This window comes from Heloderma suspectum, chromosome 4, assembly GCF_057233095.1.
Source record: "Heloderma suspectum isolate Gila_16-S chromosome 4, 16-S_ref, whole genome shotgun sequence".
NCBI lineage: Eukaryota > Metazoa > Chordata > Lepidosauria > Squamata > Helodermatidae > Heloderma > Heloderma suspectum.
The window spans coordinates 279,678,110-279,700,049 of NC_139461.1; the positions used below are offsets into that span (position 1 = coordinate 279,678,110).

The 21,940-nt window shown below is 44.8% G+C and overlaps 1 protein-coding gene across 2 annotated transcripts in view; it reads left to right on the plus strand.

The window, feature by feature from the left end:
* The window catches only part of PLCG1 (phospholipase C gamma 1), a 122,809-nt gene that overhangs the window by 77,925 nt on the left and 22,944 nt on the right, over positions 1-21,940 (plus strand). For both annotated transcript variants that reach the window (XM_084853959.1, XM_084853960.1), the window contains exons 7-21: positions 4,295-4,317; positions 5,192-5,264; positions 6,929-7,030; positions 8,779-8,897; positions 10,179-10,264; positions 10,902-11,022; positions 13,105-13,273; positions 13,899-14,021; positions 14,666-14,767; positions 15,883-16,070; positions 17,137-17,337; positions 18,933-19,052; positions 19,244-19,424; positions 20,175-20,252; positions 21,505-21,608. In XM_084853959.1, the coding sequence (XP_084710085.1) occupies positions 4,295-4,317; positions 5,192-5,264; positions 6,929-7,030; positions 8,779-8,897; positions 10,179-10,264; positions 10,902-11,022; positions 13,105-13,273; positions 13,899-14,021; positions 14,666-14,767; positions 15,883-16,070; positions 17,137-17,337; positions 18,933-19,052; positions 19,244-19,424; positions 20,175-20,252; positions 21,505-21,608 (1,790 nt within the window). The remainder of the gene's footprint in view (positions 1-4,294; positions 4,318-5,191; positions 5,265-6,928; positions 7,031-8,778; positions 8,898-10,178; positions 10,265-10,901; positions 11,023-13,104; positions 13,274-13,898; positions 14,022-14,665; positions 14,768-15,882; positions 16,071-17,136; positions 17,338-18,932; positions 19,053-19,243; positions 19,425-20,174; positions 20,253-21,504; positions 21,609-21,940) is intronic.

The window sequence follows — 21,940 nt, forward strand, 5'->3', positions numbered from 1 at the left end:
CACTGGCAGACCCTGAACTTATAGGCTAGGGAGAGTCCCTCCCCTTTTCCCTTGGATCCTCTGGGCGCAACCGTTGTTTGCGTGCCAACCAGGCACTACGCCTCCTTTCCGTGCCCTCCATTTGGCGCCGCTCTCGGCATCACGCGTCCAGCAAGTCTGCTTCCCGCGCTCTCTCACTCCCGGGACTGCTATCTATGCTAGGAATGCCGGTGGGAGGAATCCCTGCCAGCTGTTGGCCCTGGGAAGGATGAGCGCACTCAGAGCGCACTCGGCTGCTCTTCCTCAGAATCAGAACTACTCTGGGACTCTATGGGCTTAGTATCCACCCTGACATGCAGTCACAACACATCTCTGTTAGGGATTGAAACAGGATGCCTAAAATGAGCTCGTGAGTGTCCCCTTCCTCCAGCTTGTCAGTGCTTGGGTAGCGCTGCTGATTTGCTAGTGCAGGAGGGAGGGAGGGAATGCAGGGTAGTATCCTGTTGTGCCTGTGTGTTCACGGGACCCACTGCTCACACAACAGGGCTTTGGCGCCTCTAAAACTAACCTGAAATGAACAGAAACACTTGTTTCCAGAATGGGGCAAGTCCACAGAGCTCAAAGAAGGGAGCTTCAGTGATCTGTCCCAGTCTGGAAATTCTAATTTCCAGGTTGTTATTTTTTAGAAGTGCCAAAGTCACGTTGAGCAAACAGTGGTCCTGTGAATGCAACAGAACCTGTGGAGGCAGAACAGCCCTGTTGAATACTGCCCCGAAATGGACTGTGGTGAGGCTAGTGTTTTTAAAAAGGGAAAGCTCTCAAATTTACTCACCCGTTTTGCTTTTATATTTGCTTAAGCTCTCCTCTCTACCAACACCCCCCTCAAATTATTCTCTGATTTATTGTTTTATTTATTTATTTTGTGAGTGTACATGCCAGTCCTCAATTAAAAGTATTCTTAGGCCAGCTTACAAATAAAACCATAGGAGACAGATAAAATAATAATGAAGCAATGATGAGAATGAGTGTGAACACATCAGTTGTCCCACCAGCCCATATCTTGTATTCCTTCTACTTCCCCATATATCAAAGAAGGAAAAGACCTGTTTATTCTCCCAGGCCTTTTAAAAGCTTGTTTTACTGCTGCTAGCTTTATTTTTAAAGATACGTTTAATGTTGCTTTTTAAAACTGTCTTTTTCTATGTTTTAGCTGCTTGGATATTTATTTCTTCATTTTAAATTATTGGAAATCATTGTTACTGCTTTTAACACTTTTGAAAAATTCTTCTAATGTGCTTTATCATTGGCTGTATTGTATTTATTTGTATTATGTATGGCGCTGAGAGCTTTGGCTACAGGGTAACTTATAAATAGGATGAAAGAATGACTGTGTGTTGTTGTTGTTGTTGTTGCTGTTGTTCAGTCGTTCAGTTGTGTCCAACTCTTCATGACCCCATGGACCATGGCACGCCAGGCCTTCCTGTCCTTCCCTCTCTCCCGGAGTGAGCTCAAGTCCATATTCATTGCATCAGTGATGCTATCTAGCCAACTCATCCTCTGCCGTCCCCTTCTCCTTTTGCCTTCAATCTTTCCCAGCATCAGGGTCTTTTCCAGGGAGTTTTCTCTTCGCATTAGGTGGCCAAAATATTGGAGCTTCAGCTATTCTTCGGCGCTCAGCCTTCTTTATAATCCAGCTCTCACAGCCATACGTTGTTACTGGGAAAACCATAGCTTTGATTATACAAACCTTTGTCGGCAAGGTGATGTCTCTGCTTCTTACTATGCTGTCTAGGTTTGCCATAGCTTTCCTCCCAAGGAGCAAGCGTCTTTTAATTTCATGGCTACAGTCACCATCTGCGGTGATCTTGGAGCCCAAGAAAATAAAACCTGTCACTGCTTCCATTTCTTCCCCTTCTATATGCCAGGAAGTGATGGGGCCAGATGCCATGATCTTAGTTTTTTTAATGTTGAATTTCAAACCAGCTTTTGCACTCTCCACTTTCACCCTCAACAAGAGGCTCTTGAGATCCTCTTCGCTTTCTGCCATTAGGGTGGTATGGTCTGCGTATCGGAGGTTGTTGATAATTCTCCCAGCAATCTTAATTCCAACCTGTGATTCATCCAATCTGGCATTTCTCATGATGTACTCTGCATATAAATTAAATAAGCAGGGCGACAATATACAGCCTTGTCGTACTCCTTTCCCAATTTTGAACCACTCAGTTGTTCCATGTCCGGTTCCTCCTGTTGCTTCTTGACCCTCGTACAGGTTGTACGGTAGTTTGAACACCCTTTGGCATTGCCCTTCTTTGGAATTGGAATGTAAACTGACCTTTTCCAGTCTTGTGGCCATTGTTAAGTGTTCCAAATTTGTTGGCATATTGAGTGCAGCGCTTTAACAGCATCGCCTTTTAGGATCTTAAATAGCTCAGCTGGAATACTGTCATCTTCGCTAGCTTTGTTGTTAGTAATGCTTCCTAAGGCCCACTTGACTTCACTTTCTAGGATGTCCGGCTCAAGTTCAGTGACCATACTGTCATGGCTATCAGGGACATTCAGATCTTTTCTGTATAGTTCACCTCTTCTTAATCTCATCTGCTTCTGTGAGGTCCCTGCCTTCTTTGTCCTTTATCTTGCCCGCCTTTGCACAAAATGTTCCCTTGAGATCTCTGATTTTCTTGAAGAGATCTCTAGTCTTTCCCATTCTAATGTTTTCTTCGATTGTTTTGCATTGTTCATTTAGGAAGGCCTTCTTGTCTTTCCTTGCTATTCTCTGGAACTCTGCATTCAGTTGGATATATCTTCCCCTTTCTCCCTTGCTTTTCGCTTCCCTTCTTTCCTCAGCTACTTGTCAAGCCTCATCAGACAGCCACTTGGCTTTCTTGCATTTCTTTTTCTTTGCGATGGATTGAGTTGCTGCCTCCTGAACAATGTTACGGACCTCCATCCATAGTTCCTCAGGCACTCTGTCTATCAGGTCTAATCCCTGAAATCTATTCCTCACCTCCACTGTATATTCATCAGGGATATGATTTAGGTCATACCTGAATGGTTTAGTGGTTTTCCCTACGTTCTTCAATTTAAGCCAAAATTTTGCAATAAGAAGCTCATGATCTGAGCCACAGTCAGCTCCAGGTCTTGTTTTGACTGACTGTATAGAGCTTCTCCATCTTTGGCTGCAAAGGACATAATCAATCTGATTTCGATATTGACCATCTGGTGATGTCCACGTGTAGTCGCCTCTTGTGCTGCTGGAAAAGAGTGTTTGCTATGATCAGCGTGTTCTCCTGGCAAAACTCTATTAGCCTTTGTCCTGCTTCATTTTGTACACCAAGGCCATGCTTGCCTGTTATCCCGGTGATTTCTTGATTTCCTACTTTAGCATTCCAATCCCCTATGGTGAAGAGGACATCTTTTTTTGGTGTTAGTTCTAGAAGGTGTTGTAGGTCTTCATAAGAACCGATCAACCTCAGCTTCTTTAGCATCAGTGGTTGGGGCATAGACTTGAATTACTGTGATGTTGAATGGTTTGGATTCGTACTGAGATCATTCTGTCGTTTTTGAGATCGTACCCCAGTACTGCTTTTCCCACTCTTTTGTTGACTAAGAGTGCTACTCCATTTCTCCTAAGGGATTCTTGCCCACAGTAGTAGATATGATGGTCACCTGAATTAAATTTGCCCATGCTTGTCCATTTTAGTTCGCTGATTCCCAAGATGTTGATGTTCAATTTTGCCATCTCATGTTTGACCACCTCCAGCTTACCTTGATTCATTGATCTGACATTCCAGGTTCCTAAACAATATTGTTCTTTACAGCATCGGACTTTCTTTTCACCACCAGACACATCCACAGCTGAGTGTCCTTTTGGCTTTGGCCCAGCCGCTTCACTCTTTCTGGTGCTACTTGGAAATTCCCTCTGCTCTTCCCCAGTAGTATATTGGACACCTTCCGACCTGAGGGGCTCATCTTCCGGCATCCTATCTTTTAGCCTTGTGATACGTTCCATGGGGTTTTCTTGGCAAGAATACTGGAGTGGGTTGCCATTTCCTTCTCCAGTGGACCACATTTTGTCAGAACTCTCTGCCATGACCTGTCCGTCTTGGGTGGCCCTGCATGGCATAGCTTATGGCTTCACTGAGTTACGCAAGCCCCTTCACCACAACAAGGCAGTGATCCATGAAGGGTGTGTGTGTGTGTGTGTAGACACAGCTTAAAAGAAGGTCATGGCTGTTGCATATCTTCATTGGTATGTAAAGTGTGGCATTGAGGGTGGCAAGCAGAATAACTGACTTGTGCATTTCTTCTTATGCAGATGGCTGTTCCATTCTTAGAAAGGTAACCTGCTCTCTTTCCTATCTTGGTGGGGAGATTTGAGAGGACTGGGAATTAAAACTGTTTAGCTTTGAATTATGAGTGTATACTGACATTTGACTATGATAATTAGCTGGAGCCCGGGTTGCTCGCTCCCTCAACAGGGAGAACCCGTTAGTTGGTTCTCAATATTTCTTTAATGGATAACATTGCTATAAAAGTGTTGGGCCGAGAAGTTTGGTGATGGAATTTCAAAACCAGGGCTGCTCAAAATAGATTCTGGGGCGAGAGCTCCCTTTCCCAACCCTTAGCTCCCAGCCAGTGTAGAAATCTAACTGGTAGAAAACTGCAAAGCTCCTACAAGTTGGATTGAGTTTATATCAGTTGATGTGACCACAGGCTGTGGGGGTTTTGTAGAATAATGGAAGTTTCTGGTGCAAAGCTCAGTCAAGTTTGCACTTTAGGTCACTTATTACCTTTTATTGTTCAGAGGTGTGTCTAGTAATATGGTGGCTGATGGGAGGATGGTGTGTCTGATAGTGATTCATCTCTGTACAGTTGTACATCTCTGTACATCTCTAGCATCCTTATTTCTTCTTCTGAATCTTTTGTTTCAAAATTGCCCTGGTGGGCGGGCGGGGCAGAAAAAAGGGGTAAGGCTGTCATGTGATTACTTGGATCTCTCTCGTTCAGCCTTCCCCAACTTGGTATCCTCCATACGTGTTGGACTATAATTCCCATCATCCCCAGCCAGCATGGCCATTGGTTGAGGAAGCTGGCTTTAGTTACTCTCAGCTCTAATACTGTCTTAGTGTCTGGCTGGTTTCTAATGGCGTCCATCCATTCTGCATTGTGATGCTCTCTGACCAGCATGTCTTGTCTGTGTTTCTTCCTCCAGCGGTGGGGAAAGATCCGAGCAAAGCAGAGTCTCTCTGACGGAGTTCCGGATGTTTTTGCTAGAACACCAAATGGTGAGTTCCCATGATAGAAAAGGAATAGAGAACGAAAGGGCACAGTTTAATAATCAAGGTGTTCTTTGGATGCCTCTGACTCCATCCTTTCTTGGACAATTGAGGATTCTGAATGCTCTGAAAAACAGGGCTTCTTGTGCTAGTGCTGAAAAAGGGTTGGGATCTTTCTGCCTCAGTACCAATCAGAAAAGGATTAACACTGCCTTATTTCACAGGTCTCTTGCACTTACAAATAAAAATAAAAAATAGTGTGCCATTGGCCTCATTTCTATGCAGATGATGCCTTCCTTTATATTCCTTTCAGTAAGCACCTGGGAGCTGCCCTCCCTGTCTTGAGCAAGCACTGAGCGAGGCTGAAGTTGAGTAGGTGAGGGGTAAAAAGCTGGAGCTGAATCCTGACAAGATGGGAGTGATGGTAGTGGGGTGTCTTCACATTTTGGCAGAGCTGACTTTGCTAGATGTATAAAGAGAGCGTGACTCTTTATTAGAACAGTTATGGAGCTTTTTTTTTCCTGGTCCTGACTTTGCTACCTGATAAGCAGGTAGCAATTGTGCCAAAGAATGCCTTTTATCACCTGAGTCTGATATAATGATTGCATTGTCTGTTTGAGGGTAGAGATATAACCACAAACACACATGCATTGGTAGCTTCTAGGATTGACTCCTGTAATTCACTCTACACAGGGATGTCCTTGAAAACAGTTTAGGAATTACAGCTGGTGCAGAATGTCATGGTTCATTGCCTAACTAGTACAAGGAGGCAAGATAAGATACAGCCAGTATGTCAGCGGTTGCGCTGGCTGCAAGTGAGTTTTGGGGCTCAATCCAATATGCTGAGATTCCTATATAGTTAGTATTGACCTCCCCATGGAGCCCTCAGAATGGCTTTTGATGTGACCTTTTAAAAATCTTTTCACAGCCTAGGATCCATATATTTTGGAGCATGCCTCTCCCCATATTATTGCAGTAACACAAGTTCAAATTTAAATTAACGGTCCAGTGGGTAAACTGGAAATTGTCTTTGTATTTGCCTGACCTGTTAGCATTGCACATAGCAGCCAGCCTGCAGTGATCCTAGTTGTGCATTCTTTGCTTCCAGCATGCAATAAGAAATCCACTAAGCAATACAATTTCCATTTCATCCTGCTGATATTGGGGGAATGAGACCAGTATGCTGCTGGAGAAGAAATAAAAAGAGAAGTGAATAAAAAGAAAGCAGTCTGTTTCTGAGGGCCAGGAGAGAACCATATATTCAAAGTCCAAAATAAACTATCTCTCCCCCACCTCTTCATTACTCTGGGGACGAAATATTATGTGGAAATGTAGGCTTGTGAAAAGCCATTTAGGGCCACTTTCGTACCTGAATTGCTTCCAATGTGAAGCTAATTTCTGTATCAGGGTTACTGAGATAATGGTTGCAAAAGAGTTTGAGCACTTTTATTGAGCATAATTTTATTTATTATTTATTAGGTTTATTAGCCACCCATCTGGCCAGCTACCTGGCCACTCTAGGCGGTGTACAGTACAAATAACAACACAAAACACAACATAAATCAACTGAACAAAACATTATTGCTGTATCAAAGCCCTAACTTAATGCTTGGAAATATTGGAAGAATCTGGCTTCTGAAAGTTTGGTTATTTTTCTCCTTCCATGTTTGCAGGAACTTTGGGCTACTAACCACTCCTTGGTTCAAGATTTTATGTTCAACTTCCTGAAGGACCCACTGAGGGAAATTGAAGAGCCTTATTTTTCTCTGGATGAGGTAAGACTCCCAAGAATCTACTGGCGAGAAAAAAGTGAGAGGGAACATTATACAGACAGATGGCCTGGGACACTTTATAATTCCCTGTTCCCTGATAGGCTTCCTGCAGGCCACACTGGGACCACTGAACACTTGCCTCCCTCCCTCCCCTTGCTCTTGCCATTTGTCTGGTGTTCCTGAGGATCAATGCTACCTCAGTCAGGGCTGCCATGTTTCCTTATCTTACTGTACATGTGGACCAGAAACAATCTTCAGAAGAGCATGTCAGGAGGTAGCTACCCTTCCTGCTCCACTCTGTAATGAGTAATCCTACAATGCAGTGCAGGAAGAAAGGGGGTTTTGTGCTTGTTTCTATTTCTGCCAGGTATTTTGCTGTTGAAACTAAAAGAGAGAATTTGTCTGTTGTTCAGTATATAGAGATAGCTCAATGTTTTTGTTGCTCAAGTCATTAAGGCTGCAACCCTGTGCACACCTACCTGAGAGTAAGGCCCATTGAACATAGTGGGACTTAGTTCTGAGTAAGCATGTATAGGATGGCACTGTAAGCAAGCTTTTCCCCAAGTCAGCTGCAGCCTTAACTTCTTTGGGAAGAGAGTTGAGACTCCTCATTAGTTTTTCTGGGAAACTTGGTATTAAACCTAATGGAGTTATTTTAGACAAGGCAGTTGCTTTGAACATGTGATTAAGGGTGATTGCTATATCTGAAGTGGCGCATATAATTGTACAATACAATGATATATGGAGTATATAACTTCAATTCTGCATCAAAGTTGCTGGCTCCCAGTTGGTTTCTGGGACCAATTCAGAGTTCTGGTGTTGACCTTTAAAAAACCTAAATGATCTTGGACAGAGGTATCTGAAGGACTGCCTTCTCCCATATGGATCTACCTGCTTATTCAGGTCATTGTTGTAGGCCCTGCTTGGATGTGCAGCGAGTGTGGAACTCCCTTTGCTTGGCTGCCTCATTATTGGGATTCAGGTGGCATGTAAAAATGTTGCTGTATCAGAAAGCTTTTGTGAACCGCCCAGAGAGCTTCGGCTATTGGGCGGTATAGAAATGAAATAAATAGATAGATAGATAGATAGATAGATAGATAGATAGATAGATAGATAGATAGATAGATAGCTTTGGGGTCAGATTGAATGTTTACTTGCTAGCTTGCAAGCATCTACCATTTGCTACACTGAGTCTTGTGGCTTTGTGGTCCTGTGGATTTACTGTTTATTGCTTCCTTCCCTTTAAATCAAATATTTATATGCCATTTTTCCAGTAAAACATGTCTTCAAAACATCTCACAACTCCCCTCTGCCAAAAAGTATAAAGTTTTAGCAAGACATAAATCGGACTACCAGCAGCATTCAATAAAATAATCAGTAAAACAGTAATAAACAAAACAACCAGATCAGCAAGGGCAGAATTCAGTGTGCAGCACAATCCTGTGGATGTTCACTTGGAAGGAATTCCTACTGTGTTCAGTGTGAAATGACATCCTAATGTGTTTATGATCACAGTCCAAATGTCTTGGAGGAGGTTCATTGCTTTAATTTATATCACTGTTTTACTGTTATTTTATTCTGTGTTTAATTCTTGGTTTATGCTGCTGCCTTGTGGATCTGTATGGGATGAAATGCTAACATAAAAACGTTTTAGGTAAATGAAAACAACTAGACTTAAACATCTGAGCCCTCTTTGTGTTAATGCTTTGTATGACCCCACCCCACCCCCCTTGTTTCTTCTCCCTGGGCAGTTTCTTACCTTCCTGTTTTCCAAAGAGAACAGCATCTGGAACTCAGAGCTTGATGTTGTCCACCCAGAGGACATGAACAATCCTCTCTCCCACTACTGGATTTCCTCCTCACATAATACGTAAGAGAAAAGACGTGCCCTTCTGCTGACTTTTCCCCATCACACCTACCCCGTTCTGCTTCTAAGAGCATAATTTGCATGTTGAGTAGGGTCTGCTTTTCTTTCTTTTGCAGCTGTTACCCATTCATACAGACAAATCGACCTGTTAACCAATGGTTTACAGATCTCAGGTCAAAACTAAACTGGAGAGGGAAGATGCATGAATGCATCTCCTTTTGTCGTTTTTTTTTTCTTTTGCTAAAAGGAGCAAAGGGGGGAAAGTTGAATTGGGCCTGGGGCACTGAAGGGGTGGGGCCTAATCCTGCACCTATGTCGTGGCCCCAATCCAGATTCTCTCCCCAACCTGAAGCCGCCATTAGCTGCTCAGGGTGAAACATACCTGCAGCTCAGGGTGAAACATACCTGCAGCTTTGTGCAGCTTATGGCAGCTTGAGAAGAGTGATCTGGATCGGGGCCACAGTGCAGAAGGAAGTTAGATTACCATGTTCCCCATTGCCTTGACCAGATACCACCTCTTCCCCTCCCCCTGCAGCTGCTTTTAGCAGCTGCATCACATTCAGTTTTGTCCTCAGTCACAGCAAGCCCTGTGATCTCAGAGCCTCCCAAACCTATGGCCCCTGAGCTATTCGGGCAGCAACAGCAAGAGGGGAAGGCACATATGTGTCCCAAAACAGAAGAAAAGCTATTCTCAGGTGCGTGAAAAAACCCTTTGTTATGCCCAGTGCGCTCCAGAAAGGGCCTTCCTACCTCAGGGGCTGCTTATCTTTATCCAAATATGTTGCAAAGAATCTTTCCAATGCTTCCTCTGTTTTAAAGTGCTCGAAAAGCTATTGGCACATGCCCACTTTCCGTATGGAAAGGAGGTAGGTGCACAAAGATAATCTGTGAGCTAGATCTGGTATTCCCTTGTTAGAATTCTTTCCATAGGCTCTGGCAAAACACTACAGTGGCACACCTTCTAAAGTTCTCTGAATTATGATATCGCCAGTCCTCTTTGCTGCTTGTTCCATATTGATGTTCTCCTGTCATCAGTGAATGCCCAGTGTGTCAGTACTTCCTGCTCCTTGTTTGGAACAGCATGAGTCTAACTCTGTTGGATAGAAGAGATTGTGCACCCTGGCACTACCTCAAGATGCACTGAGCTGCACAGTGTATGTAAAAGATTGCTGACAAATCCTCTGTTGTGTTTGAGCCACTTATGAGCCTGTGGACTTGCTGTGATATCCGTAGCGAGCTCTCTGTTCAACATATAAGGTGTTGTTATTTTTCCCCTCATGATAGGTACCTGACAGGAGATCAGTTCTCAAGTGAGTCCTCGTTGGAAGCCTATGCTCGTTGCCTGCGTATGGGATGCCGATGTATTGAGCGTGAGTGCTGGCCTGCTCTGTCTCCCCCACGCCCGCCTCTGCCTGGGACCTTGTTGAGCAGCTGCCAGTCAGAGTAGTCAGTACTGTGCTAGATGGGCAAATAGTTGACCTGGCATGAAGCGCCCAGCGTTCCACATGTCATTACATGGGCCCAGCCCAGGGTTCTCTCGGTCAGAGACCTTTTGAGGAGCCATGAGTCTTCCTCCCATTAATTTAGCTTGTGAACTTCAGTGCCATGGCGCTACTAGCTTTATCAGTGCATTGTATGCTACACATCTTCATGAAACTGCTCTGAAATGCTCTTTGCAGCCCGGCTTGTGCTTATACTGACATCAGGAGGGATAAGGAGGTGATCTTGTTCATTCAGATGTGTTCTAGCCGGGTTGTTGGCCATCAAACAGCTCTTTGTGCTTGCCTCTAGAGCAGCCTTCCCTTGACCTGGTGCCCTCCAGATACATTGGACTGCAACTCCCATCATTCCCAGTCAGCATGGTCTTTGGGGCAGGCTGCTCTAGAGATTACTTATTCACTGGGGGTCTCCTACAGAGCTACGCCTCACCTCCCTATTGCTCATGTCCTTTGCTTGTATGGGTGGCTTTTGGTTTAGATGTTTTTTCTTGATTTACTCTCTTTTTAGTTGACTGCTGGGATGGCCCTGATGGGATGCCAGTGATTTATCATGGGCACACATTAACTACCAAAATCAAGTTTTCTGATGTCCTAGCCACCATCAAGGAACATGCTTTTGTGACCTCGGAGTAAGTAAAATGGGCTGTGAAATTTGCCTTATCCTAGGTCAGATAGTTACATTCCAGGGACCCCTCTCACACATACGTGGTTTGATGCCTGGCCATAAATGCTTGCTGCAGCTTGTTTGGATTCAGTGCTGGAATGTATGTATGTGAACCACCATCACGGTGTTGCTATCTCACACTGCACGGAGACACTGTTGTCACACTGGAGTAGTAGTATTCAATACACCCCACCCTTGCCTTCCCTGCTGTAACACATCTTAAAATGCAGATAAAAATAATTCATGTTTCAGTGGGGCTGTTCACACAACACGCTAGCCCACACAAAGTGATTGAGTGTGGGTTGTTCTGAACCATGGGCTGTTTGTTGAGCCATGGGTTAGTGTGTTGTCTGAACTAGATGTGAGGGCCTGGAAAAAAAAAACTTGAAAAATTTGAAAAAACACCCCCCCCAAAACACAGCGCCCCCCCCCCCCCCCCGGGCCATTTATGTGTTTTTTTCTGTAAAATTGAACAGCTTTGGATTATGAAATATTTTCTTTTAGAATTTAAGACAAGGTGTTTATATATTGTTGCCAAGCCTTTACTCTCCGGTTTCTAAACACTGTAAGACTTTTATTGAAAGACCAGAGATGTGAAATGTCTGGAAATAATGAAGCTGTGGGGAAAAATGTCTTTTAATTCTCTCTGTAAGATTCTCAACATAGTTACTTCTCCCATTTCTTATTAAAATTATTGATCCAGTGTATCTTTTACTGATAAATATTTTGGGATGCTCCAAGTCATGCTCAGTTTCCCAACATGTGAACAGAGTCACCATATCATAATATGGAAGAAAGTGTACATTCTTGACAGTTTGGATTTTGTTCTACAGAGTCCTGTGTTTCTGGACTTGTCTTCCTCTGCCTCCAGTTCTTCCTGCTTCTTTGGGCTTCTAGGATGATTCAGAAGTTTCAGGGACTACTTGTGGAAGTTCCCTCTAGTCAGGCAGACTAGGAACCTAAAATATGTTATGTATAACTTGGTTTGCGCATAGAATTAATCATGTTTGGTATATTAAAAATTTAAAGTATAGTTTATTCAGACAGTAATTACAAATTTAGTAGCTGAGTTCACTTTTTCAAGTTTTCAAATATAACAATAATTTTATGAGCAAACCAAGTTATACGTAACAAAACTTTAGGAACATAAAGGCTGCTATAAGTTCCTAAAGTGACCTTCCTCAACTTGGTGCCCTACAGATGTTCTGGACGACAGTGCCCATCATTCCTGACCACTGGCCATCCTGCCTGAGGCTGATAGGAGCTGAAGTCCAAAATATCTGAAGAGTACCAGGTTGGGAAAGGTTGTCCTAAAGCAACAAAGTGACTTTAGATCTGTAAAGAGTGTTACAAATATAAAGATTGCTTAATTTTCAGTTTTTCCCAAAATGTCCATTTTTTACTGGAAAAAAACGGGGTGGGGACGGGTTTTTTTCATGGCTTCAAAATTTCTGGAAATGTTACATCTCTAGGCTGAACACAGCCAGGGGGGTTTGTTAACCATACAGTGTGGCTTATTTTCTCCTTCAGAACCCATAGTTTGTTGTTGGGTTGTTCAGGTTGGTTAACAAGGCACACTGCATGGTTAAAAAACCACCCAGCCTGCATTCAGATAAACCACCCTGCAGAAAACGTGCTGCATTCACACAACACGCTAACCCCATGGTTCAGCAAACATCCCATGGTTCAAAACAACCCACACTCAACCATTGAGTGTGGGTTAGCATGTTGTGTGAATAGCCCCAATGTGCGTTTAGTGCATACTAAATTCCTGGAGGAGAAGGCTATCAATGGCTCCTAGTCTTAATGGCTATGTGCTACCTCCAGTACCAGAGGCAGTGAGCCTATGTATACCAGTTGCTGGGGAACATGGGTGGGAGGGTTCTGTTGTGCTCATGTCCTACTTGTAGGTTTCTGGTTGACAGCTGGTTGGCCACTGTGTGAACAGAATGCTGGACCCAGCATGGCTTCTCTGATGTTCTTATGAGTTGTTACAAGCAGGGATGTCCAGCCCCCCTAATTCTGCCTGACTGTGTTTGCCTCTCAGCTACCCTGTTATCCTGTCCATTGAAGATCACTGCAGCATTGCCCAGCAGCGGAATATGGCTCAGAATTTTAAGAAGGTCTTTGGGGACATGCTTCTGACCAAACCAGTAGACATCTCTGCTGATGGACTGCCATCGCCAAACCAGCTGAAGAGGAAAATCCTCATAAAGGCAAGTACCTTTTGTGGCCGTTGCTCATGGGATGATACCTTGAACTCAAAGCAGGGATTGGAGTCAATGGGGCCACATCAGCCGTGTAAGTTTCTTGGCTCTGCAACTTCTAACGTTACTGCAAGTTGCCTCTGATTAGTTGGTCTTATGATCTAACTGAGAACCTGCTGGGGCAGGGGCATTTTTGCCATAGGCATCTTGTGACCCACATAATGTCCACAAAATGCCCATATACATGCCCACCAGTACACCTTGCATACATTTTAAATACCTGGACATTAGCTAGGTAAGGATATACATGCATATAGCTGTCTTGATGGGGGTGGAGGTGGGGAATCATACAAAGAACACTGAATCACATGTATTACATTGCAAAGGAGGTGAAAAAAAAACCCACTACTCTGCTAAAGAAATTGAATAGTCCTTTCATTCCATAAGCTGTTAATGGGACTTGAAGCTTAGAGCACAAACTCTGTTATACTTGGTGAGCGATCTCATGCACGGTTGCCATGGAATTCCTTGTGGGTGCTGTACAGATATCAGAAATGCAGGTGGCGCTTAACATCACTCTGGTTCTTCTGGGCTCTCTTTCAGAAAAATCTGACATACATACTTTTCATTGCAGCACAAGAAGCTGGCAGAAGGAAGTGCGTATGAAGAAGTGCCTTCATCCGCTGTGTATTCAGAGAATGATATCAGCAACTCGATAAAGAATGGAATCCTCTACTTGGAAGACCCCATCAATCATGTGGGTTTCTTCCCTCGCTCCTTCTGACTCCTCTAAAGTTTCCTAGAATTAGTTGGTCTGTGTGATCTAAAACCAATTCACCTGATTGGGTGGGGATGCTGTAAATCGCTGCTCTTGCCATAGATGTTTAGTGACCCATCTTATGCCTTCAAAACCTCTGACTCTTCCCTCCGACTGCCACTTTCCGTGCTGCATCTGGGGGCTGCAGACATCCCAGGCCTGGCCATAACATAACCTGCCCAGAGCTTGATTCTGATGGTCATTCTTATGTCCACCTTGGGAAGTAAACATGCTTCCTCGATGCTAGAGATTCTGCTTAGCCCTTACTTGCCTGCCTTTCAGGCAGCAAGATCTCTTTCAGAAAGCTGCTAAACATGATTTTTTTCTGAGATACTGAACATGTTCAATTGTTTCGATTGCTGAACAACTCTTAGTGTTAGCACCAACAAGTACCTGCTTGTTTTTAAAATGCCTCCCCATTTTTAACACTGTTGTCTCAGCAGCTGAATCATGACCTCAGTTTAAAGCTCTCTTTTCCCGTCTCCCTACAATCCCTTTGCAATCCAGATGGACAAGCCTTAACATGCTTTGGTCTCGAGGGCGTTGTTTTAGGATAAATATGTTTTCTACATGTGTCTCTGCAGGACTGGAACCCCCATTACTTTGTCTTGACCAGCAGCAAAATCTATTACTCTGGGGAAAGAACCAGTGATTTGGGAAACGAAGATGAGGAGGAGCAAAAGGAGGTATGTGAAACAAAGGACCATGAATTTTTCTGAGATACTGAACATCTTCAATTGTTGAACATCTTCAACTGCAGCAGGCATAGTTCCTATGCTTCCACTGGAGCATAGGAACATGGGAAGCTGCCTTATACAGTCCATCCAGCTCAGTATTATCTACAATCCATGGGGATGGTGCATGAAGGAGGCAGCCATTTTGGCTGGCACATGGAGGAGCTGCTCCATGTTCACACAGCACCCCTAGTCTACACTGACTGACAGTGGCTGTCCAGGCTTTCCAGCTGGGTTCTCCCCCAGTCCTACCCAGAGATGCTGGGGATTGAACCTCGGACTGTTTGCACGCAAAGCATGTACTCTACCATTGAGCTGTATCAGCCTGGATGGAGCTACTCTTTCCTGAATCAGAAGGGAGGAATTTTCAGTGCTTTCTAAAGAGGTGTGCCTAGACTTACCCAGGTTGAATCTCTTTCCTAAGAGAAAAAGTCAGAATTGTAACTAGGCTCCCACTCAAGGGAAAATGCAGTATTCAAGATCCGTCTTTTCCACCCTGCCCAGTGTTGAAAGATCAGGTTGGGACTGGGGTTAGGACAAGACCATACTCATGCTTTCTGCTTGCAGCAAGGAAAGCGCAAAGAGGAAAAGCCTGGCTACTACTTTTTGAAGAGGGGAGGGAAAGAACTCTGGGGCTCAGCACTCAGAGGGAGCCAGACTCAGCTTTTGAAATAGGGGTTATATATATATGAAGCTGCCTTAATACGGCTTCCTAAAGTTGTTTGCGCGTTGACATAAGCATACTGTTTTCTGACGTATTGGCATTGCCTCTTACAAGCAGGAGTTGCAAGTCTCGAGCCCTTTAGCCTTTCTCGAGTTGACATGTCCAGCGATGCTGTGGTGTAACAGCGTGTGGAGGAGGATTTGGGGGGCTCGTGAGAATACTGTCCTGCTGCTAGGTTGAATCCTGGGTTTGAACACCTGGAGCCTAAAAGGAGATGTTTTTACTAGAGGAAAGGGAAGTTGAATTCCAAAACAATGGCATGGTGGTGGCTCTGCCTTCACACACAGCCGGTCCTGTCCACAGGAAACTAAGCTGGCAAGCCTACCTTTTGTTCCTATGCTAGGCAAGCAACAGCACTGAACTCCACTCCACTGAAAAGTGGTTCCATGGCAAGCTGGGAGCAGGGCGTGATGGGCGCCACATAGCAGAGCGGCTGTTGACCGAGTACTGCATCGAGACTGGGGCTCCTGATGGCTCTTTCCTGGTGCGAGAGAGTGAGACCTTTGTTGGCGATTACACCCTTTCTTTCTGGTAAGGATCTCTCAGGCATGTTATTGATCCCTCCACCAGCTCTGTAGCTAGATCTGTAACCGAAATGCACCATTTAAGTGGTATGGACCATTTACACAATCCCTAGTTCTGCATCTAGGAGGCCCAAAGTGCGTACGTCTGCAAATTACCTATTCCCAGCTTTCAGTGGACGTCAGGGAGGGCGCAGTCCTACCGGAATAGGTGGCCGCCTCTGAACTCGGAGGTGACTGCCTATGCAATGCAGGGCAGGAGCAGCGCGGAGAGGATCTTCCCCATGGCACTTCAGCTGCCCTGCATTCACAGCTAGACAGATGATTTCGGCTGTCTAGCTGCGGGAAGTTGTGGGGGGGAGGGGGCAGACGGCACATAGGAAGCATTAGAAAGGCACTTCCGCCCTCCCTGTCCTGGCCCTCCCCCAGGAACGCCCCATTTTCACTGCTCCATGCTCACCTTATGGGGCCAATCCGCGCTGCCTACGAGGCAGCACAGGAGGGGATGGAACTCAGTTCTTGGGAAACCGACCAATCCTACGGCTGTGTAGCCACTGACTAGCGGCCATAGGATTGCGCCATAAGCATGTCTAAGGGTGCAATCCTATACATGTTTAGATGACAAAAGTCTTACAACTCCCAGCATTCCCCAGCCAGTTTTTTTCTGTCTAAACATGCATAGGATTGAGCTGTAATGCACTTACCTGGTTGGTAGGATCCTCAAGCAGGATTTGGTTCACCCCAATGTGCTGCTTCTTGCCTTTCTTAGTTGCCATCTGTTATTTTTACCTACAGCCATGTCGAGATAACACAGCCTCTAGGTGCATAAGCTATCCTATCCTACTGTGTGACAGAATAAGCAGCCTACACTCATCACACGACTCTTTCTCACATAGTCAGGCATTGTGACTGCTAGCAAACGTAACTTGGAATAAGCTGTTAAAGAAGAAACAAATTTAGGTTGCGATCCTAAACACATGCACTATGTTGGACACTCGGTTGAATACAGTGAGGTTTTACTTCAGAGTAGGTATGCGTAGGATTGCGCTGTTAATCTTCTTCCTCCTTGCATGCAGGCGCAATGGGAAAGTGCAGCACTGCCGGATCCATTCCCGGCAGGATGCTGGCAGCCCCAAATTCTTCCTCACCGATAACCTGGTGTTCAACAGCCTCTATGACCTCATCACCCATTATCAGCAGGTTCCGCTCAGGTGCAATGAATTCGAGATGAGGCTGACTGAACCGGTGCCACAGACCAACGCTCACGAGAGCAAGGAGTAAGCGACGGGGATGGAGAGTCAACAGCTGTGCTTGTGGCCTTTTACTTGTATGGGAATGGCAATAGCGTTATTGTCTATGAAGCATTAGCACCGGGTTCAGCTTGGAGCAATGCAGCTTTGATTTAGCACCCGGAGTGCTGATTTTGCATATGGTTCAGTCTTCATGGCTGTGGTTTTCTTTTGGTAGAGTTTCTGTTGCCCTTCAGCACACTGCCTAAGCTAGTGAGCTTCAGAAAAGGAACTGCATCTTTGTAGTTCTATGCTTCTTTAGCTGTTAGCGATTACTGCTTATTACTGACTTGCCTTTTGTTGTATTTTTATGCTGCTTTGTGAACCGCCTTGAACATTTTATTGAAAAGGCAAGATGCAAATATTTTAAATAAAATGAAATACATTTTACAAAAATTAAATACATCTGCCTTCAGACCGTTCTCCACCACTTGGTTAACATATCCAAGTTAACATTGGTTAACTTATCAGACAAACTGCCTGGAGGTGTCCAAATAAAGACAGTCTTAAATCACTTAACAGTTTTATAGAGAGCTCTACCTACTCTGATCCATTGAACTTCTCTATGTGGTTTCTATGCGGCTCAAAACTTGCTTCCCTTGGTTGATTTTAATAAAACACATCATCTAAGCCAGCTTTCCCCAACCTGCTGCCCTCCAGATGGGTTGGACTACAACTCCCATCTTCCCCAGCCAGCATGGTGGAGAATGATGAGTTGTAATTCAAGACATCTGGAGGGTACCAGGCTGGGGAAGGCTGAAACCATTTTGGATCCCAATTTGGAAATGCAGAAAACTGAAATGGAGCTGAACAGATTTCTGCACTATTGGATAAGAACGTCTTGCAAAGAGCAGTTCACCTTGTTGATGCTTCTCGCTGAGACCATATTTGTGATATACGTGAAAGGAATATGCTGAAGTTACAGAGCTGCCTCTCCTAAGCCTGGTGCAGACATACCTTTCTTGATTAAGAATTCAGAATTCAGGAGCAAGTTATTTTCCCTCGAGGAGTATGTTAATTCTCCATTCTTGAGGATTATGTCTGCAATATTCTACTGTGCCATAAAACCTACCTACACCTGCGCTGTCCAAAACGATGTTATGCTAGCCAATATTTGCAAATCAGCTCAGAACCCTGGCTAGCATTAACCTTGGCTAAGATAGGTGCAAATGTAACTTTTGCCTCTTTGTCTCTGCCAGGGTGAGGGGTGGATTTGTATTATTATTATTATTATTATTATTATTATTATTATTATTATTTATACCCTGCCTTTTTCCCACTACTGGGACACATTTGTACTTTAGAGGTCAGGGCCTTTAGGGACCATTTGTGCCCTGCTTGTGATATCTTAATTATGGGAGCATTGCATTTGCACTAGGCCCCAGTAAAAGGGAAGATGTGGCTGGTAATGTTGCATTAACAAGTTTCTGGTGTGAAATCATAGCTTTAAATCTGCAGGGGAAGTAACATGGCCCAGTGGGTTTTTTTCCTTTTTTGTTCTATGGCATTTACTCCTGACAAATACGTTTGTCAGGTATTGCTGTCCAGCCATTCACTTAGACTGCAGTATTTTTAACTTCCAGATGGTACCATGCCAATCTCACCCGGACTCTGGCTGAGCACATGCTGATGAGGGTGCCACGGGATGGAGCCTTCCTGGTGCGCAAGAGGAGTGAGCCAAATTCCTATGCGATCTCCTTTCGGTGAGTAGTTGTTCTCCCAGGTGCTATGGATTGGTTTTTGCATGTGCACCAACTTTATTGCAGTGGAGGGGAAAGTAAACTCCCTCCTGTCACCACCATCGCCCACACGCAACACTCTCCATCTGTAATCACGTCGTTGTTTGGGAAGTGGTTTCTCTGGTCACTTGTTCTGCTGGTGTTTTGTCCCCCAGGGCAGAAGGGAAGATCAAGCACTGCCGAGTGCTGCAAGATAACCAGACAGTCATCTTAGGTAACTCAGAATTCGACAGCCTGGTGGATTTAGTCAGCTACTATGAGAAGCACCCACTGTACCGGAAGATGAAGTTGAGGTATTCGATTAATGAGGAAACCCTAGAGAAGTTTGGGACGGCGGTGAGTGTGGCATTAGGCATCGACTGGGTGGAGTCCAGTGCCTTTCTCGAGGGCTGAGAATGGGACTGATCTTGTTTTTCCAGAATGAGGGAGTGGGGGCAGACTTCAGGCTTGTGGGATCTACTTCATTTTTTACTAGAACCCCAAGGTCCACCAACTGGAGCCTGATGCAAAAAGGGATACACTTAGAATGAAAGAAATCTGAGCACAGGAATTTGTTTTTGACTACCATAACTGAATAGAGCTCACAGGGCTTCCACACCAAAACCCCTTTCTGGTTACTCCAGGAATATAATGCTTTCTTTCATTGCTTGGAATGCTTTCTTCTTTCGAGCAGTATAACTTGGAGGGGGTGGGGAGTGAGGAAAAAGGCCTTTTGTTGCTGCTATTATTAAACAATCCGGGTCAGAAATATTTTCTGATCTACCGCCAATCATCCAAAGATCAGCCAGTAGATCCAGATCTACCTTCTGCCTACCCCTGTTTTATAATAAAGCTCTATGGAACTGATTCCCATAGTTGGATGTTCCCTGATACTGCCCAGCTAGAAAAAAAGATCTGCGTTTCTTACCTAGCCCAGACTTCTGGGTGCCCCTGCTTTTCTCTCTGCAGTACAATTTGCTCTGCCAGCTTTTCAAGCAGTAAGGTGGCTTTGTAAGTTAGCCCCCTCTTATCTCCTGTGATCCTTGCCCAAAAAACTGGCAGCGGAAGGCATACCGACAGACTCACCTTTTTTCCTTTGTTCACCAGGAGCCAGATTATGGTGCGCTCTATGAAGGACGGAATCCGGGATTTTATGTTGAGGCCAACCCTATGCCAACCTTCAAGGTATTTCCCTAGTATTTGGGGGTATGTTTTATTACAACAGGGACTAGGCTGAGACCAGCTGGTCATCAAATGGAGCCAATGTGGTGTAGTGGTTAGAATGTTGGACTGAGACTCGGGAGAGCTGGGATTCTACTTCCCGTTTGGCCATGAAGCCCACTTCAGGCCAGTCACTGCTTCTCAGCCTAACCCACCTCACAGGGTTGTTGTAAGGATAAAATGTAGAGGAAGTGGCTGTCTTGGGTTTCTTGGAAGAGGAAAAAGGGTGAGATATAAATGTAATAATAAATAAAAATAAATACATTTTGCCAGCCAGTCTTGTGAATCCTTTGAGGCCCTTTGTTGCGATTGGGGAAGCATACAGGCACAGCTGGGTGCCTGCATGTTTGTTTATTATTGCATATTGTTATTTATTTATTATTTATTATGTTCTCACTTATCAGGGCAAATAGCAACTTTGGGGGAGGGTGGTTTTCATTGGGAAAAGAGCACCGGGGATGCGGAGGATTGAAGTCTTCCAGCACTGCAATCCCAACTGGATTGGACTTTCCCATGGCTGCTATTTGTAGACGTTTTAAAAAGATGAAGATGCATTCACGTATTTCCATTATCACCTGTAGTTTGGCCCCCATTTCCTTGTGTGCTGAAATGGTGGCTCCAATGTCAGTGGGGCAGTGCAGCACCTTGGATAGCCCCTTTAGACTTCTGATTGGAACCCTGAGCAACTTCACTGCCCCACTGACATCGGGACCACCAGCCCCCAGTGCAAGTATTGTGGTGTTCATGTGCTGTTCTGTGATGGATAACAGGAAGCCTCCTTCCTGAAACACAGAATGGCGAGTCTGATCTTAGCAATTGGCAGAGGCGAGAGCAAAGTGGAATTCTGCTGCCAGAACCTGTCACAGCTCTGACACATACTTTTCTTGGGTTGTTCTGTTGGTGAGGAAGGGTCTTAAAAATGTGGGGCAGGAGGTGATATATAGCAAGTTGGAATAGCGCTGCGCTGTCTCTCTTCTTCATGTGCAATGAGACCTCGTTGGTGCGGAAGTCCTCATGGCCTGGTCCATCAGCTTTTGAGCCAGGCCCAGGCATTGGTGGGAACACTTGGCCACCAGGGATGTGGTGAGAGATCAAATTATAAGTGGGTTCTTGCATAATTCCTTGGCAAGAATTGCTCCGCTTCCTTTCATTGACACACCCCAGTACCCCAGGTTTTGCGGTCATCTCCCGGCCTCGTTCTTCTGTGTTATTTTAGTGTGCCGTCAAGGCTTTATTTGACTACAAGGCTCAACGGGAGGATGAGCTCACTTTCACAAAAAATGCTGTCATCCAGAATGTGGAGAAGCAAGAAGGAGGATGGTGAGTATCCCACTCGTCAGATGCCCAGCCCTTTTTAAAGATTTTCCCGCTATCACATCTTCAAGTAGCCAGAAATCATTTGCTGATTTCCCCAGTTCTGAGATTAGCTTTTCAAGGAGCTTTGCCGTGTTATGTGTTTTAAACATGCAAGGTGTTAAACTGGATCTGTGCCTCACGTTTAGAGCTGAACCTATATGTTCAGGAGCAACTCAGGTTTGGGAACCCAGATTATTGCCAAATAGCTGAACAGCAGCCAGCGGAGAGGGAAATTTGAAGGAAAGAAGTGACAGACTTCACCCTTTCCCCACCCACCACTTTTCCTTTACAACTCC